Source organism: Triturus cristatus, chromosome 8 (assembly GCF_964204655.1).
Source record: "Triturus cristatus chromosome 8, aTriCri1.1, whole genome shotgun sequence".
NCBI classification, from domain to species: Eukaryota; Metazoa; Chordata; class Amphibia; order Caudata; family Salamandridae; genus Triturus; species Triturus cristatus.
In genome coordinates, this window is record NC_140591.1 from 277,794,684 (window position 1) to 277,810,130 (window position 15,447).

General features: G+C 43.9%; 1 protein-coding gene across 8 annotated transcripts in view; it reads right to left on the reverse strand.

Moving 5' to 3' along the window:
* Window positions 1-15,447, reverse strand: part of C8H11orf65 (chromosome 8 C11orf65 homolog) — a 356,377-nt gene that overhangs the window by 155,133 nt on the left and 185,797 nt on the right. For all 8 annotated transcript variants that reach the window (XM_085621519.1, XM_085621523.1, XM_085621520.1 and 5 more), the window contains 2 exons: window positions 10,003-10,056; window positions 8,512-8,721 (listed from right to left, as the gene is read on the reverse strand). In XM_085621519.1, coding sequence (XP_085477645.1) covers window positions 8,512-8,721; window positions 10,003-10,056 — 264 coding nt within the window. The remainder of the gene's footprint in view (window positions 1-8,511; window positions 8,722-10,002; window positions 10,057-15,447) is intronic.

Below are 15,447 nucleotides of genomic sequence, written 5' to 3' on the forward strand. Positions count from 1 at the left end.
CGGTGTGGTGACCAGTTGTTTAAGTCCAATGATGGCGAGGTTGTCACGAAGGGTGGTGGAGTTGGGGTCACTGGGGTTGTCAAGGTGGAAGTTCAGTTTTCCATTGAGTTAGTTGATGCAATGGCGTAGGGTGTGATGAAGTCGGTGATGGTGGTGGCGAAGGGTGTCCGGGGGTCTGTAGACGAGGGTTCCTCGGAGTGTGGCATTGGGGGGTGGATCTGGAAGTGCAGGTGTTCCGCGGAGGCGAAGGTTTCGCTGGAGGTGGTGAGGAGGAGGGTGCTCTTGTGGGCGATGGCGAGGCCCCCTCCCGGGTTGTTTGGGTGGTCTTTCTCTGGATCTTGTATCCGTCCGGGATGGCGATGTTGATGTTGGGGGCGGAGGAGGCGTTGGTCCAAGTCTCCGTGAAGAAGGCGATGTCGGGCGAGAGGGAGTCAAGTAGGTTCCAGATTTCCGTGACGTGCTTGTGTATGGAGCGTACGTTGAGGAGGATGCATTTTAGGGTGTTGCCGTTGCTGGCGTCAGCGGTGTTGGAGGCCGGGGTTGTGGTGAGGGTCAGGCAGCAGTGGAGGCAGGAGAACTGGCCATGGGTCTTGTTCGGCGAGGCCTGTTGGCAGTCTCTGAGTCTCCGGGGTTGAGTGCGAGGAGGGTGGTGGTGTCGTAGCGATGGATGGTCGGAGATCCAGGGTCTCTGGCGCTGGCCGCAGTCCGGTTGCGGATGGACGCAGACGGACTTGCCTGGCTAATGACGGATGATTAGCCAGAAACCGGTCCCAGGATGCTTGTTTCTGGTCCAGGGAAGACATGGCTTGGCAGTTCCGGCTGGACTGTTCCCATGAGGCACAGGGTCAGACTGATTTGCATATGGCCATGTCTGAACTGGGGTGGCTGAGTGAGCTAAAGAATGATGATGGATTAAACCCAGATCAGTTGACTGGGGGTGAGTGCTTGCAATGTTCAACACTCCGTCCATCATCCCCTTTGGCTTTGCTTTGTTCGCCCTAAGCTGGCAGGGTATGCCCAGACGTGGGTCCCTTGCTCACTTTGCCACTGGATTCAAGTTAGCCTGGCTGATGACGGCAGATTAGCCAGAAACCGGTCCCAGGATGCTTGTTTCCGGTCCAGGGAAGACATGGCTTGGCAGTTCGGGCTGGACTGTTCCCATGAGGCACAGGGTCAGACTGATTTGCATATGGCCATGTCTGAACTGGGGTGGCGGAGTGAGCTAAAGAATGATGATGCATTAAACCCAGATCAGTTGACTGGGGGTGAGTGCTTGCAATGTTCAACACTCCGTCCATCATCCCCTTTGGTTTTGCTTAGGCACGCCTTCGGCGCGCACGCCGTTAAGTAGGGGAGGGAAGTGCGGGCTGGGAGGTGGGAGCGGGGTCAAAGGGGGCAGAGGGAACGGCGGGAAAAAAGGCAATGAAGCAAGAACGGATGGGCACAATGTACACTGAAAACGAAATGACAACAAAATGGCACAAGCAAGAAACGAGTAACAGTAAATGTCACAAGGGCACAATGCAGGACACAAATAACAGTAATGCAAGACATGAGATTAGACAAGAGGGGACAGCATAATAGCGAGTATTAGTCACTGAGATGGGCACGAGGCACAGCGGTCTCGAACCCTCCCTGGGAGGAGATCAGGGATCTGCGGCGGAGCAGAGCACAGCAGAGCTGTTGGGGAGAGAGCAGGCCTCAGACCGAGGGTCAGGAATCTTGCTCGCACTCCCCACAGCGCCGCCATTAAGTAGGGGAGGGGGAGGGACGCGCAGCTGGGAGGAGGGAGCGGGGAGGGGTCAACGGGGGCAGAGGCGGCGTTGGGAACAGCGGGAAAAAAGGCAACGAAGCAAGAACGGAAGGGCACAATGTACACTGAAAACAAAATGACAACAAAATGGCACACGCAAGAAACGAGTAACAGTAAATGGCACAAGGGCACAATGCAGGACACGAATAACAGTAATGCAAGACACGAGATTAGACAAGAGGGGACAGCACAATAGCGAGTAGTAGTCACTGAAATGGGCACGAGGCACAGCGTTCTCAAACCCTACCTGGGAGTAGATCAGGGATCTGCGGTGGAGCAGAGCACGGCAGAGCTGTTGGGGAGACAGCAGGCCTCAGACCGAGGGTAAGGGGTCTTGCTCGCGCTCCCCCGCAGTGGCTGCCATTAAGTAGGGGAGGGGGGAGGGACATGCAGCTGGGAGGCGGGAGTGGGGCGGGGTCAACGGGGGCAGAGGCAGCAGTGGGAACGGCAGGAAAAAAAGTCAATGACGCAAGAACGGAAGGGCACAATGTACACTGAAAACGAAATAACAACAAAATGGTACAATGAACAGAAAAGAGACACGAGGGAAGTTTACAATATTTATTGAAACTATTGTGCTCTATCATGAAGCAACTGAGCTGCAATTAGAAAACACGTACAACTGAGTAGTGTAATTAGCATTACTAATAAACCCTAAACATTGAATAGCCCTATCATGGCGAAAGGTATATCTGCCTAAGCCTACCTTAACTTTGTGAGCACAGTGATATACAAGTGACCTCTGAGATTAGCACCAGACCCCATCTGTTATGTCTGTATGTTAGAATGTGTTAGTGACGGACCATAGAGAAAAACAGGGCACAATGTTGTTTGACCTTGTACGAAATGTCCAGACCAAGTCCCAGGAAGAAGTCCTGAATAACAAATACATGTGCAGCCTATTTCTAAAATAATAAAGTGACACAAAACAAACGTGTGCAAAGTGAAGTGGCCTGAAACGTGTGCAGTTAGGCTAACATAGGGGAGAACAACAGTGAGACCTAAAGGGAACTCAGAACAGCCTCATACAGTTGAAGTACTTGCACAGAGTGTATTATACAAGAGACCGGCTGTGGTGTTCTCCCAAGTGGACACCTTAAGTGAGCATGACGGCCAGCCATACCGTTAAGTGCACTGCCACTCCCCCTCTGCCTGTCATCCCCATGGCCCCGCCCCCGAGACAAGATGCTGGGGAGAAAAATAAAACAATAATAAAACACATGTTTATTATTATTTAATTTTTTATTTTTGGGCTGTTGGCTGGGGGAGGGGAGGTGCAGCCGCTGCATCCAATAAAAAATCCTTCATAGAATAAACTATTATACCGGTGTCCTTTTGCATAAACGAGGTAGGGATGGAGATTATAAATGCTTACGAAACTACTGCGATCAGACAGGTCCCTTCCTACATACATTGTGAGAATGCCCTAACCCTAGAGTATACTGAGCGAAGGTGATACAAAAACTAAATATGCTACCATAGTGGGTATGGATGCGCAAGTACCACTAGTAATCTGGGAAAATGGCTGGCATCGGACGCAACGTCCAACAAGCGAGCACTGATTAACCAGAGCCTCATATCTGCAAAGAGAGCAATTACTCAGAAGTGAAGCAGTAAAATACACCAGAGAATACAAGACTGGATGTGGGGAACGGATGTTTGTATGGTCAGGAAAAAAAATTATTTACGAGGAAAGGGAATGATTCAGAAACATTTGAACAGGGTTGGAGAGGGTGGTTTATGGGGAACTAGGGGTGCAGAGATAACCAAAGTGAGAGTATGACAAGAAACGACAGGGAGGCTTTGGACTTCAATGAAGAGGTCAACAGGAAAAGAAGGACAGTCAATTAAACAACGTCGAGCTATACAGTTTAATAACGTACCTTAGTGAACTGTCTGCACACTATTTATCTACAGAGTTGTGGGGAGGGTACAAGAGTGGCATGTACGTTTTTGTGCATGCAATTGTTGATAATCTTATGTTGGCTAAAACTCAAATACATTTTTTATTTAAAAAAATATACAGAGTGCTATGAAGTCACAAGAAAGTCATAATAAATTCATGCCAAAAAGCAAGATTTTATACCAAATTGGAACGAAAATAAACTGCGACGAAAATCAAGAGAGCTTAACAAAGCAGTTCTGGGGGAAAAAGGTAGTCTCAAATAACTTAAGACCACATGTATCATGAATCACTTTTTTGTGGGCTATATCTCTTGAGTTTGGGTGAACTACATTCTTCCCCTAACATGATTTTGCCATAGCCTCCCGATTAAAATATGACACCTTCCTTTTCCTGTCGGAATCAGTATGATTTAAGAACAAGTCCTTTTAAAACATACTGGATCTGGTCCTAGTTCCAGAAGGTAAACTGAGGTGTCAAACTCCAAGGCCCATACTTATCATTTTTTCAAGCAGCGCAATGCGGCAAGCCACCTTGCTGCGCTGGTTGAAATGGAAAATGCAGGAATGCGCCATATTTAACATTATATGGCGTATTCCTGTCCTCTCCTAGCACTGGCAAACCTTTGGCTGCCTAGCGTCAATGCAGACACTCTTGTGTCATGGTGCAAGGGTGCCTGCATTGTAGGTAGGATTGTTTTTGTGCAGGAAGGGACATCTTCCTCCACAAAAACAATTCTGAGAGGCATTTTCCTCTTGCTCTGTGTGCTACAAAATGCAGCATGCATAGAGAGCAGAAAAAACAAGGAGAAATAAAAATATTTCTTCTCATTTAGCCTCACCTGGAGATGCATAGCATTTTGATGCATTCCAAGGTCTACCAATAATGGTAAATCTGGGAATGTGCCAAAATCCATGGATGGATGCGTGGGAACACCCACGCTCCACCCATGGAACTCCTCCCTGCAGCAGAGTAACGCAATTTGCGCTGCCTTGCATTACTCTAGATATATCAAGTCACCCAGGGCCACACAAGGTGACCTTGCATGACTTGATAAATCTCACTTAGGTTTTGCAAAGCCCTTGCGCCCCCTTGTGTGGTGCAAGGGCCATGCAAAACATTGATAAATCTGGCCCCAAAGAAAACTGTCTGACCAATAAACAGGCTGCAGAAATGAATGTTGACCTCATTAATTAGTGGCTTATGTTCATTAGTTAGTGGCTTATGTAATGTTAATTTAATACATTGAGGGATGTAAATAAAGCTTTTTGGCACCACTGAGATATTGACATAACAGGCTTAACTAAAATAATTAAAATCAACTAGCACTTGGACTAAAATTGAATAAGGTGATATAGAAGAAGCTATTTACCAAAAGAAAAAAGGTTTTTAGTGCTTTCTGATATTTAATAAATTAAATTACTTTACCAGTTCGGTAGCAACAACCACTAGTGTTTGGAGTGCCTTGCTAAGTGATCTATTGTCATGCACTTAAATGCTTTTCTCTGCTTAGCGGGTGGCTAGTGCAGAGATCTAGGGTGGTCTTAGTATTTTCTATACTTCGCTGGCCATGGATAAGCTGGTCAACATACTTCTGAAATAACTGAAGCCCATGCAGGAGATTAGCCGGTGCCTTCAAGTAAATGGCATTCCCATAGTCTGGAATGGCATGGTGAGCAAATAAAACGATGGATTTAGGCCCAGATCTCTGTACTGGGGTGAATGTATGACATTGTTCTGCATTCTGTCCATCAATTGTTGTTTTTTCATTTGTCACCCCGAGTGGGACGGGTATGCCCAGACGTGGGACCCGTGCTCTCCATGCCACTGGAGTCAAGCTATCCTGGCTGAAGAGGGGTGAAACCCCGAAACCGGTCATAGGATGCTTGTTTACAGTCCAGGGAGGACCTGGCCTGGAAGATCGGGCTGGACTGTTCCCATGGGGCACAGGGTCAAGACTGATTTGCATATGGCTGGGTTCAAACTGGAATGGCATGGTGAGCAAAAGAATTCTGGATTTAGGCTCAGATCTCTGTACTGGGGTGAATGTATGACACTGTTCTGCATTCTAACCATCAATTTTTGTTTTTGCCTTTGTCACCCCAAGTGGGACGGGTATGCCCAGACCTGGGTCCCATGCTCTCCATGCCACTGGAGTCAAGCTATCCTGGCTGAAGAGCGGTGAAACCCCGAACAGGTCCTAGGATGCTTGTTTCCAGTCCAGGGAGGACCTAGCCTGGCAGTTCGGGCTGGACTGTTCCCATGGGGCACAGGGTCAAGACTGATTTGCATATGGCTGGGTTCAAACTGGAATGGCATGGTGAGCAAAAAAATGATGGATTTAGGCCCAGATCTCTGTACTGGAGTGAATGTATGACACTGTTCTGCATTCTGTCCATCAATTGTTGTTTTTGCATTTGTCACCCCGAGTGGGACGGGTATGCCCAGACATGGGTCCCATGCTCTCCATGCCACTGGAGTCAAGCTATCCAGGCTGAAGAGGAGTGAAACCCCGAAACGGGTCCTAGGATGCTTGTTTCCAGTCCAGGGAGGACCTAGCCTGGCATTTCGGGCTGGACTGTTCCCATTGGGTACAGTGTCAAGACTGATTTGCACCAAAATTCAATAAAATTGGTTATGAAAAGAAAAAGAGAATAATGGTCCTAAATAGGGAACCTAACGAACCAGGTTAACAGATGGATGAACCTGCCTCTCTCGATGGGGGTATGTTCGAGTTAATTAAAATGGCACAGCAGATATTTACATATCTATTCACTAACATTCCTAAACTACTAGACAGGGGCTTTTTCACGAGGCTAAAGTCCCTGCTCCCCAGACTGATTTGGCCTTGGAAGCAAAATAGACAATGCTGGGTCATTTTAATGTTGCCACATTATAAGGGAGGGTTTACGAACCTTCACTATGAAGTCTACTACTATGCGGCCCAGTTACACTTTGTTTTGTACTGGCACTCTCCAGCATGTCACATGTCCCATTGGGTGATTGAGAGGGATCAGGGTGGGTCAGAGTGTAGTTATATTTAAGAGCCTTGTCGCTTTTGAACAATACCTTACTCCCCCCCAACACAAGATGCTGCTGTGGTAGAGGTGCTGAGCCACAGAGGTAACTCTGCAGGGACTCTTTTTTGAGGAGAGTACATTTATGTCTCTAGATCTTCTAGAAGGGACCCAGAGCACCAGGGCATTAGACATGCTAACACACTTTAGAATGTGACAAGCGAAAGGAGTTGGTTTCCCAACGTTTACAGGTGAACTGCCTGGATCGGAGCCACTGACCCAGATGATACACTCACTGAGTGAGCATCAATGGCTGGGTTTCTAATGATATGCCTTCTCAAAGGAAGCCTGTGTCCATATTGCAAATCCTGCATGTGGGTGATGGAAGACTGATTTATGCTTTTCATTTAAGGAAAATACTTTTACATGCAGACAAAATCTATGTCCATGAATTAGGCACGTAATTTGGTACATTTCTGATTTGTAAACCATGTTTACTATACCCTAGTACTGCAGCGCGGAATAGATTCCCAATGCCATCGCTCCTCATACACACAAGTGGACTTCTATTTAAATGGCACCCTTTTTCTGATTGGGCCTTTTGAACCCAAACTCTCTTGGTCACTCACTGGCCATTCCCTTGGCATGCTCTCGCGCCCTGCTGCTACCCTGCCCTCTGTCTGCTGCCCGGGTGGGGTGGGGGTTAGCCACCCTCCATCTAGGTTCGTCGGCTGCGCTTCCCAGTCAGCGGTACATTCTGGAAAGCAGTAGCAGAAGTCACACAATTGCCTTTCGATCTATTGCTACTGTGTTATTGATAGATTATGTTTTATGTAGCTGAAATGTCGCCCCTACCAAAGACTTATGGCTGCGCTGTTGCTATTGGCTTAACACAGAATAGCCTTGGCATGGCTAAGAGGCCCATCCCCTCGATTAAAAGACTAGAGTCAGAAACCTACGTTTTGCAACGACTTCATGGATACATACTCATCTCTGCAGCCCATTACAGAAAAGCTGTGTGATATATACTCCACAATACGAGCAGGGAGCGTGTCCCTTGCAGACACATCCAAATGCATTGAGACTGTGGGGTATATGTATTGGCGAACTATGCACAAACTGGGAATCGACCTTGAAATATGTGGACACCATTTCATTAGTACATGATATTGGGAAGTGTAAAACATGAACAATGTGGAACAAGTAATGTTCAAGTATGGACATGGACACCCAATGTGTTTTCTGTTTTTTATGTTTATGATGGAAAGTTATAATAACGTTTAAAAAATGAACGGCCCTACGTAAGCACTGCTCAAGCCCATTTTATGATGAAGACTTCGTGTGGTTCAAACATAAATGGCTGTTTCTCACAGCTCTTCGATAGCTTGCAAACTGCATCATAGCATGCGCCAGATAGACCTCTTCGCCCAAACGTTGTGTATCTGATGACAACTCCCATTGAAAAGTGTGTTAGGAAAGCTGAGTAGACATCTTCAGTTCATGCTCTCAGTATCTAGAACTCATTCCTTTTGACACTAGTAGATGCATGTAAGTTTCACAAGATGTGGAACATTTATATGCTTGTGAAATGTATTTTCAGACCCATCTAAAAAGGATCTGTAGCACCTTCAGAGTTTTGGGCAATGTGATATGCACATTGTTTCACTTTCTCTTGCACTGAATCCCAAAAAATAACTGCACATGCTGTCAAATGTTGTAGAAAGTACAAACATGCTACATTCATGGAACTGTATGAAAGAGAGGTTTTATTAGCTTACCCTGATTTCAAGAGCTCGCCAGCCATTATTCTCTACCCGCTTGTACCAGCCGCTGAAGTCCTTCTCAGGAGTCTGTGCTCGGTTGTGGATCTGTTTAGGTAGGGTCTGCTTGGAAGCTTGACTTGTGTAGTCCTTGGGACTATTAGCGCACATATCCACAACCGTTCTATGAGTGAATAATTTATAATATATGTTTGGAGGGAATGTTACCTGCAAACAGAAAGAACGAGTTGTTAAACTGACACATCAGTGGGCGCTAAACTAAAACGCATGCACACCCATTATTTATTAATTTAGAAAAATAAAAGAACTAACTGGCAGAATGCTTGAATTGGTCTTTGCCACTAGTAGTTATACTGGACTGCATTCCAAGTTATTTTTTGGCTTACTGCACCAGATCTGTCTGAGACAAATCACATGCAAATCAGACATAGTCCTGCTCCAATGGGAACAATCCAGATAATCAAAATCTGTTATTTCAATTATGAGTTTCTTGCCAATACCAAAATACCTCTGTACGACAGTCAGTCTCTGCACAAACCCTCAAACTGCACACAGAACTGCTTTGAAGACCAATTCTGACATCAGCACCCTGCCTCTTTCATTGGGTAGTCTGATTCAGATAGCAATGCCAGTGTCAGCCTAGAATGTAGACGTATCCTCACAAATAAACAGACCTCTTCCAAAAAACAACCTCCCAGGGACGAACCCTCAGTTTTTATGTGTTTAGTACTAACACAGGCACCCCACAAATCAAGGATGGTATCTTCTGCATCAACGAAAGACAAATTGTACCACAACTTCCACTGCACCCGAGCTCAACAAACTAAAATCAACAGTTAACATGGTCCTACCTTTTACAATAAAGCTATGCAATACATATTCAGTGTTAATGCATTGCTTTAGAATATGAAAATGTAATTGCTATTTCTTGGACCAAATAAACTACACCTTCTTCTACAGTTGACACATTGGGGACGAATTCTTAGAAAAACAAGGGTCATATTTGGCAGTGTTTAATTAAGGTGAGGCGAGATCTCAGATGGAGTGATTGTCACCCCTTCTTACGACCATGCTCCTCGGGAAGCATCTACACCTAACTGTTTAATTCAATTACTCATGTCTACCATCGCATTGAAGCTACCTGCTCTCTGTTCTTCAGCTCCTAGGAGGGCCTATTTTACATACACTCGCATCTCCCACTCCCTTAGACTACGGTCTCACTTTATAGTCCTCGTATAGGTTATGTATCTTCTATTTCATTACAATTCCTCCCTTTATGTACTTCACTTTCAAACCTGCTCATCTCTCCCTACTCATACTTAGCTTGACAATGTCTCCATAATGTAAACGCAACATATGCTTGAGTCTGGTTTTATTGCTTGGCTTGAGTAACATGCTGAATGTAACTTTAAGCTGTGATACCAAAGAAGGTACCCCAATCATTCACCACACGCCGTAACACAATGCATCATTATAACAGATACTTACTCCACCTAACCTGAAGCGAACATAAACCCCTGCAGCAGCATCTATAAGCTCAGCCTGCATGAACAAAAACAATTATTAAAAACAAACATTTAAACGTTTTTTCATTTAATAACATAGCCTTAGCCTCAGTAAGGCACATGGTATACATATTATCACATACACGAATTGAGTTCAGTGTGGGAGATTCAAGGAGAAGCAAGAAGCAGAATGGTAGAATGAAGAAAATAAAGAATAGACACGGAATGTATAGGATTGTACAGATGATACTTTACTGCCTTGCAGTACCAAGGCTGCCCCTACTTATGGAAACTATATGTAGTTCAGGGACCATCTGAAAACCAAACTTTTTAGGATTACTTTCAATGGAATTCCAAGCAGAAGAGGGGCTGTGTCGGAACATTAAACAAGAAACCATTTTTCCTCTAAACCTCCTTGATGCAGCCTTGGTTTCAGAAATATATTCCATGCTCCTAAATAACCATACAGTGATGCGCAATGCGCTACATATAACTACAGATAGACATTGTCATTTAATTAATGCTGGAATCCACTGCAATTCCAGTTGTAAGACTTTCTAAGAGCTCTCGAAAGGCTTATGCTTCTCTATTCTCATTTTCACTGGGCACTACTATCCCGTTCACATTTACGGGACTGAGGCATCCACAGAAAAATAAAAATAAATATGTATACGCAAGGTGCTCTCGGAAGCATGCCATAAAGTACTCATTTATTGTGCATAGTGGCAAACACAACGATGCGTTTCATTCAGTGTTTCACTGCCTAGTTTATATTAAACAGTAAATGTATCAACTCATCCTTTAAAGAAAGGAAGTCACTGCATGTTTTGTTAACCGATATATTGCACCATATGTAGTCAACCAGCCCACTGGGGTGTGATGTATGATGCCTTTTTTGCATAGGTTATGCTCCTTTATTTACGAATATTGCAAGTTTGGTATACATTATATGTTTATGAATGTGAGAAGATATGTTTTGTATTTTTTGATGCAGAGTTCAAGATGGCAGCCATTGATTCCTTGTGATATTGACATTAAGCAAAAATATGATCTAATTCTTTTGGCAATTTGGCACGTTATAATACATGAAAGCAGATGTACATTGTGTACGTTCTCCAAATATTTTTCTTGTTCACGCAATTTTGTGTGTACTTTGGTATCTTTGATTGATGAGGCTTAAATGGCCGCTATTTGAGTTTGCGGAATACTAGGGTATCCTTTATTTGCTTTTAGTACATGTAATTTACTTACAAAGCACTTTTGCTATAAAATACTTATAAACCATGATGAAGGCGGCTGCCTAAACGCGTCGGGTTTTGCTGATTTGGATTAAATAATAAATTCACAGCACATCACCATTTCAGGAGTGCACGGACTATTCATTTTGTGAAGTCGAGTGAAGTTGATTGATGTAGGGTTCTCGCATGTGGACGAGCAGCGCCACTGGGAGGGCTTGGAGGATTTGTGAGGATTACTTGGTGAAATATATATATATTTACCTATATTTTAAACGCAACAGAAGTGGTCTTCATATACATATATATATATATATATATATATAACAGGAACTTCGCCTCTGCTACCACATCTCCTGGAAGGACGAAATAGGACCCAAAAGTTCAGTGCGTGAAGATATCTTTATTCGGACAGTGCAACACGAACCACCATGACGCGTTTCGGCCTCAACACGGAGGCCTTGATCACATGACGTCTGTAGTACAAGCCAAATTATTTAAAGTGCCAGTGACTAAAACACGTGACACCTGGGCCAATGGACATAGAAGACATATGTAAGTAAAATACGAAAATGAAACTCCAAACGAGTAAAAAGCTTCAATGCAACAAATGATCAATTATACAGTGTGCAAAATAACTGCCTATGCACATTTAGCTGATTTTGCAAAAATTAAAGAGATATAATACCTCAATATTCATAACACACATCCTGTTAATAACAGTGGGTCCAACATTCAAGTGGCAGAGTATAATTACTACGAGAATACTCCACTAAGCCCATTAAACCAAATGTGCAAAAATAACATGATCCAAATAACTGCAAGTGCCATAAATAATAATTTATACATTGTGCAAGACACCTGCATGTGCTAAAATAATTGACTTTGCAAAAGTTCAAAGATGACTCAACATTCGTAAATCACAGACTGTAATTAACAGTCGATTGATTATTGGAGTGGCAGAATCTTATTAATACAGAATTTCTCCACTGTTCCAATATAAAACGAATGTGCAAAAAAACCGCAAAGTGCAAATTGCTGCAAGTGCAAAAGGAGGATCAACAAGACATCAAGGTTCCTAAAATTGAGGTCATGACATCAAGATTCCCACCCAGCTAAAAGTGCAAGTGCCTAGTATTTAATGCAAGCTGATATTTGTCGTTCATGTTTCATCACCTTTGTCATACCATTGAGATCTTAAATGGCTAATCCAAACATTGCTTACCCCATGCCCAATCTGCCCAGAAAAGTATCACGCATCAGTGAAATATAAAATATAAAGAAGAGGAGGGGAGAAGACATTGTAATAATGCAAATATTTTTTTCATACAAAAACATTGCTACCATATATCACATAAGCAGCTCAGATGTTAGTGACTCAAGTGATGCAGCCATTCGTCAAACTGTAGTCAATCAGAATATACCAAGTTAAAACATAATTGGGTCCTGGAATTGAATCCAAGAATAACCATTGATTATAAAACACAGTACTTTCATCACCTCTAGGGTGTTGACTAACGTTATAAACAAGTAAAGAGATCTTCGCTGGAGTTCAGCCCATTGGGTGTTTTGCTATCCAACATCAGAATATACCTAGTCTCAAGCTGTCTAAGTAGAGATTCCCGATCGCCTCCGCGCCGGAGCCGTGGGACTGAATCTACCACAAAGTAGCTTAAAAAATCTAAACAGCTATTGTGGATCTCCTTAAAATGTCTCGCTACAGGACAGGCTGCTTCATTGTTACTGATAGCCCGCATGTGCTGGAGTATGCGCTTGTGAACCTGCAACTTGGTGCTACCAACATATTGCAGGCCACACGCACACTCCAGCACATACACGGCAAATTCAGTTTTACACGTAAGTTTCTTTGAGATCATAACAGGAACATCGCTGAAAGGAGTTTTAAAAGATGTCCTGTTGCGCCCCAGTTTGCATGCTTTGCAACTGGCGCATTTAAAGAACCCCTTTGAGCTCTGTAACCATGAATTTTGTGTGCTGATCTCAGGGCTACTCTGCACTAGCATGTCACTCATTGATCTTGATCTTCGAAAAGTAATGTTGGGAGTTTTTGGCAAGAGCTCTCCAATTACAGAATCATTTTGAACCAATGGCCAATTCTTGTTGAAGATGGCACGTACCTTACTGTGCTGACAATTGTAGGTAGTAATTAGTCTTGGTGGTTCAAACATGGGATTAATATCTTTGGATAATACCGTAATCTCAGAGCTAACTGACAGTGCTGTGGATCGTGATATAGAATTAGCTTTCTCGATTGCTTTGTCTAGCACTGACCTGGTGTAACCTCTGTTGATGAAACGCTGCCTGCTTTCCAGTTGGGCCTCTACATAATCAGTATCCCTACTACAGATCCGTCTGATGCGCAGCATCTCTCCATAAGGGATACTGCGCACCAGATGGTCTGGGTGATGACTGGACGCGTGCAAAACAGTGTTACCTGCCGTAGCTTTACGGTGTAGTTTGGTCTCAATGTGACCATCCTTAATGAACACTTCTACATCCAAAATATTGACAGATGTTTCGCTGATTGATGAAGTGAATTCGAGATTCAGATTATTGATGTTAATTTCATCAATGAATAACTTGGCTGATGCCACTGACCCTCTCCAGACTATGAACAAATCATCAATAAAGCGGTACCACGATACAATATGATTGTCCATTATGTGGCTAAAACGGGCCCTGAGGACCTGCTCCTCCCACAGTCCCATGTGTAAGCATGCGTAACTGGGGGAGAAGCAAGCCCCCATAGCCACGCCTCTCAGTTGTTGATACACCTGAGTCTGGAAGAGAAAGTAGTTATTATTCAAACAAATCTGAATCATATCAACCAACATTTTGCTGTGTTGCAGCATATGTACAGGACGAGTACGCAGGTAGTGTTCAATTGCTCTTATCCCATCCAAATGATGGATACTCGTATAAAGTGCAGAAACGTCCAATGTCATTAAAAGATAGTCATCTTGCCAACAAACAGTACTTAGCTTCCTTAGGAAATCACCTGTATCCTGAAGATAGGAGGGTAAGTTCTTAACGTGTTCCTGAAGGAAGAAATCAATGTATCGTGAGATATTTTCCATCATGCTATTCCTAGCAGAGATAATGGGTCTCCCCGGGGGTTTGGCAGGGTCTTTATGCACTTTCGGAATTAAATAAAATACTGGGATGACTGGATAGTTTGTTTTTAGGAATTTGAATTCATCGCCACTCAGTAAGCCCATACTCTTCCATGATAACAACTTTACATTAAGTTCATTCCACGCTCTATTGACAGCTGGCCAGTCGCCACGTTTGTAGCAATCACGATTGTTCAAATGGAGGAGGGCCTCTGACATATACATGGATTTGGGCCAGAGAACAATATTGCCCCCCTTGTCGGATTGTCGGATTATCACGCTGTCATTGCTTTGCAACTTCTTCATCAAACTCCCAAAGTTGTTGTTTTGTCTTTGGCGATGTTTTTGTGCTTTTGTTGTTGTAGCATGTAATTTCTTGAGCTGGATAATGACCACTTCATTGAAGATGTCAATGTTATCATGTACCATGATCGGGTTGAATTTGGATTTGGGCTTAAACCCTGAGCAGCCCGGTAGATCCAGTCTAGGCTGTTGAGTGTCTACAGGGAGAAATTCATCAGTCGTGCCTTCCCTGTATAAGTCCTGTAAGTTACTTAATAACTCGTATTCCCCTATCGTGGTGCATGAGGGACTAAGACTGACACCCATATTTGTAGTTGTAGTGGCACGATTAGAATTATTCTGAAGATGAAATTTGCTCAATTTTAATTTCCGAATAAATTTGTATAGGTCGATGCGGGTTCTTGTGTAGTTAAAGTCATTTGGAGGGCAGTAAGATAGACCCAAGGAGAGGGTTTCACTTTCTTTGTGGGTGAGATGTATATCAGAGAGATTTATGAACGAAAGTGGATTGACATCCGCAGGGCTCACTTCCGAATCCATTTCCTTTGTTGTTTTTTGAAGGTCGGTTTGCCGCCGTTGTCTGGTCTTGCGGCTTTTTCTGCGCTCGTGTCGTTTGCGGTTTGCTCTTTGTCTGGCTTGCGATTTTGTACCTGGGGTCTGAGGGTTTGCCTGCGATCTTGTCTCAGACAGTCTAACTCTTGGCCCAGGGAAAATTTGGGAAACCCCAACTGTGAGCTAGACGATGCTAGTTCATTC